The sequence below is a fragment of the Orycteropus afer genome, unplaced genomic scaffold (assembly GCF_000298275.1).
Source record: "Orycteropus afer afer isolate SDZICR_OR568_19922 unplaced genomic scaffold, OryAfe1.0 scaffold00050, whole genome shotgun sequence".
NCBI lineage: Eukaryota > Metazoa > Chordata > Mammalia > Tubulidentata > Orycteropodidae > Orycteropus > Orycteropus afer.
Window position 1 is genome coordinate 11,728,508 of NW_006921637.1, and position 4,879 is coordinate 11,733,386.

Consider the following 4,879-nt stretch of genomic DNA (forward strand, 5'->3'; position numbering starts at 1 on the left):
TTGAACCACCAGCCTTCTGGTTAGCAGTCAAGTGCCTTAGGCACTATGCTACCAGAGCTCCTATGTTACATACTAGAGGCAGAAATTTTTCCTCTCCAGGAAACCTCAGAATTTTGTTAGGAGGCTTTCAGGTGTTTAGATGACACCCATCCATATTCTCAGGGATAATCTCTTTTACTTAATGTCACCTGATTGTAGATGTAAATACCTTCATAGCAATATCTAGTCTAGTGTTTGACCGAACAGTTGGGTGCTACCATAGCCTAGCCAAGTGGAAATTAACCATCATGCTGGATAACTTGTGTTCTGGTAAAAACTGAGAAGTTCATGTTTGTAGTCCACTGTTTGTCAATTTGTAAGTATTAACATTCTTTGCGATTAAAACTTCTGACAATTTTGTCTTGTTCTATTACATTCTTGCTTCTAGTTCACACATTTTTAAATAATATGATCATAAAGTCATGCTTCCTTATATAATTTCTAAGTATTAATCTTTCAGCAATTCCTTTAGGAAAGAATAATAACACTATGTTTGTTGTGCAGTTAACATTTCCCAAAGCACTTTGACATATATTATCTCATTCAATCCTTATGATAACTCTGAGGTAAAAATGTTGTTGTTGTTAGGTCCCGTCAAGTCAGCTCTGACTCATAGCGACTCTATGTACAACGGAACAAAATACTGCCTGGTCATGTGCCATCCTTACAGTCCTTGTTATACCTGTCCAGTAATATATCAGACAGTCGTTTTACTACTATTCATAAGGTTTTCACTGTCCAATTCTTTGAGAAGTGAATGGCCCCTTCCTTCTTCCGAGACTGTCCCTATTTGTATAAATAATGGAAATGGTGGCTGGAGAAGTGACTAAATTTAACTAGGGAGTAAAGCTGGAACCAAAACTTGTGTCTTCTGATTCAAAGTCAAGTGTGTTTTGCACTGCACATCAGAGACATGTTTTACATGGCTTCTGTATAAATCAGGAGCTCTGGTAGCATAGTGCCTAAGGCACTTGACTGCTATTCAGAAGGCTGGAGGTTCAAACCCACCAGAAACTTCTCAGAAGGAAGGTTGGGCAATCTACTTTCATAGTGATACTGCCTCGGAAACCCAAGGAGGAGTCGCTATGAGTCGGACCCAACTTGATGGCACATAACAACAACAACACTGTATAAGTCAGAGAGCTTAATTTTCTTTCCCAAAGACTGGTTCAGTTACCATAAGGATCATAATTTGTCATTGTTACTGTTAGTTACCATTGAGTCAGCTCAAAACAAATATATAACAGAATGAAACATTTCCTAGTCTTGTGACATCATCATGATCCTTAATTGATATCCCAGTTCATGGCTCTGGAAAGGGCCTGTTCTCTTCACCGGTATCTTCCCTACTGTTCTAATATCATTCAATATGTTATACATATGGGATACTGTAAAATGAATATAGTAATAGGAATAAATATAACATAAGCTTTGCCTGTTTTAGAAGTTTGTGTTAATTATCATGCCCCTTCTCTGTTTTTTTCTCTTTCAGTATTTCTCCGTCTTATAAGATTCTACCATCAGTATCAGAGACGTTTCCAACGTTAAGATCAATGATTGAGGTGCTAAACACAGACTCTTCTCCACGTTGTCTTAAGAAATTCTAATTACTCAGTAGTATTTATACAAGTAAAGGGCCGGGACCTCTTGCTTCTTAAGTTATTTTTTAAAAACATGGAATTATACAGAAATTAGGTCCTTTATTATTTTTGATACCGATTTTTGATAGGAATTGAATACTTGAAATCATTTTCTTTACTTTTCTGAACCATAACAAAAATCATGAAAGAGGCTTTTCAGGAGTAAAGAAAGCTATATGTATGGGAGGAAAAGTATATGTACGGGAGGAAAAATATATGTACTGGCCAATGGCCTATTGGTTTCCACTTGTAAAGGTCATACAACTAGTTCCCTACAGCAAAAAAAAAGACCAAAAAATAATTAAAATGAACAGAACCAACAATAAAACATAAGTGTTCTCATTCCTTTAAAGATATGGGTATTTTTTCAATAACTTTCTCTTTATGCACTTTGTGAGAATGTCGTTTTTCAACTCATGTAACTTTCATATATGTGGTCTCTATTTCATTTGACTATGAAAGATTTGTGGGCCATGGACGTGCACCACAGAACTCACATGGCCAGGAACAGTTATTTTGTGTGACACAGACAGTATCTGCCAATGACCAAACACTGAATTATTGAAACATGGTTTTCCTTTGTTGGGGTGGGGGAAAAAATCAGGGGTGATTTCTATAAATCACCGGTTTTAACACCAGATTATATATGTTTTTATTTTGTGAACTAGTCTCACTTTCAGGTATAAAAACATTCAGAAAATCATTGATTTTTTGTTTTTTTCCAGACAGTGTAAATGATAATGAATGAGTAAAATTCATTAATTAAAATGTTGCCATTTCCAGATTATTTTTATTTTTGCTCCTTGATTTTTGTTTAAAGAGTTAAACTGTTTACTGTCATTTAGTTTTTTTCTGTCAAAATTTTTCATGCGAGCAGTATAACAATGCCTCCAAGTAAGGAGCCTGTCTCATGGTGGTTTAAGTGGTTCTGGGCATCCACAGAGGTATCTGTAAGTCCTGGTAGAATGTGAGTAAAAATGGTGTGGCAGAGGCATCTGACCGCCTTTAATTTCACTAGAGGGAGGAGAGAATCACCGTCAACATCAGCCCAAGGTTGATTCTTATCAGGAAGAGGTAAGACATGCTTCTACCCTCCAACCTTGTTAACAGTTCTCACACCAGCTGTCCCTCATACAGTATTCTTTACTTCTCTGCAGGGTTCAATAATTCATTGCAATGGCTACACAAAACTCACAGACCATACTTACAATTATGGGATTTATTAGGGAAGTAACAGGTTGCAATTCAGGATTAGGAATGACTCAGTATACAGTTCTTCAGACAGGACAGGTCCTCAGCTGTACGCCCAGGCAGGCCTCTCTCTTGGCACCTGAGTCCCTCAAGCTGGCCTCTGTCCTGCCCCCACAACTGTTACAAAGCTGTTAAGCTCCCTGATAAGTGCCCAGAGGCAGCCCACTCCACCAGGAAGCCTCCTGCCCAAAGGCAGTCAGCTCTCTTGCTCCATGAGTTGGCAAGCTATTGTAACCATCTTGTTCCATGGGTTAGGAAGCCCACTGTGCCATCTCATGCTGGTCTCCTTGTTCTGCTGCCACCATTTCTCTGCCACTGCTTGTTGCCTTCTCCAATTTTATAGCTATCTTTTTCTCTGTGTGTGTCTTGGGTCTGTGAGGTTCTCAGCATAGGGACCACAGGTCCAAAGGATACAACCCACTCCTGGGTCTTGGTGGTAGTGAGATTTCCCCTTTCCCACCTCTGGGATGGCAAAACTAACCGGTTTCCTAGATAGGGTTCCATATACCTTATTTCATAATCCCGCCCCCACAAGTGTGCCATACACCTTATTTGCATTAGCAGTAAGCTGTCCAGTCCCCTTGGTGGGCTATAAGCACCTTATTTGCATAGTTCCACCCAATCATTCTATGGGAGTAATGATGGCTAGACAGACCATATTAGTAATTCACTGCACCACAATGTGACACATTTGATCAGTTCCTGACATTCTTGGACTTACATTTGGGCAGATGCTGCTCTGGGGCACTGACATGTGCTTCAAAACAACCACAAAGATGTGGTTAACGTTCTCCTCCCATTCCAGTAACCACTGAAGAAGGAGATACTGACATAAATTATTAGGCACAGCTTGTTTAATGAGCAGATTCCACTCCACAGATGAATTTCTTCTGAGGCTAAGCACTCAGAAAGAACAAGCATCTTTATTTCCATTTTGCAGGTCCTTTCTGACACCATGGTCTTTGGGAACCAATGATTTAATTTTCAGACCTTCTCAAGACCTAGAAAATACTAAACACTTTACCCACAAAATCTCCATGTGTCTGTTATGTTGTTTTGCACTCTAACATCATGATTTTTAAGCCAAACTGGTCCACTTGAAGACTTTTGAAACCAAAAAAGAGGGTCCATTTAGATGTGTTCTGGAGGAGTGCAAAAGCAAGATGAGAACTGCAGAAATTGAACATAGTGTAAATGAATAGATATTTAAACATTTCCCTCTTTTCACTTATTTCACAAAGTCAGAATCCTTCGATTTTATCAAGGACTTTCTTCATGTTATCACCAGCTTCTTAAGACTTTAAATTGTGAGATCCCCATTTTTCAATTACTTTTTGAAAATACAACAGTTTATCTAAACTCAAAAATTAGAATATATTTTTCTTGAAACTTTGAAACTCCAAGTAACTACATTTCAACTTTTACTTAATTAGCCCATCATGCGAGTAATATGGCTGTCACAACATTGCAAATACTGGAAAACAATGTGCTAAATTCTATGATTGTAAGATGTTCTGGAAAAATACTCCATCTTCTGGCCTAGGCCCCCAAATACTAGGGCCTAATTAAATGTGGTATGAACAAAACAGGAGCAGTTTTAACTGATAGTAGAGAAGATGCCCTTTGTTGGTGCTCCAGTTCCCATCTCAAGAAGGCTTGACTCAAGAAGGCCATGATGATATGAAATACATTTTTACATCATTGTATTTAAGGTTCTCTCACAACTTCTGTTAAATTGAGAAATTACACTTAAAAATCAACCAGAATTTCATTATACAAGTAATTCTCTCTTTAAAGACTTTACTTTTTTTTAATCTAATCTCTTTCTTAAAAGTTGGAATTAGGTTTGCTGTTATTCTTTAACTGTTATATTGAAACCTTTGGATCTTTCTGAGGAGACAAGAGTACTATGTTTTATTAAGACTGTTTTTCATCTCATTAGCTATGCT

At 37.9% G+C, this 4,879-nt stretch overlaps 1 protein-coding gene across 1 annotated transcript in view; it reads left to right on the top strand.

The window, feature by feature from the left end:
* TTC13 (tetratricopeptide repeat domain 13) overlaps window positions 1-1,646 on the top strand; it is a 139,231-nt gene extending 137,585 nt beyond the window's left edge. The window contains exon 23 of the mRNA XM_007938492.2: window positions 1,532-1,646. Within this exon, the coding sequence (XP_007936683.1) occupies window positions 1,532-1,646 (115 nt within the window). The remainder of the gene's footprint in view (window positions 1-1,531) is intronic.
* Window positions 1,647-4,879: the final 3,233 nt, after the last annotated feature.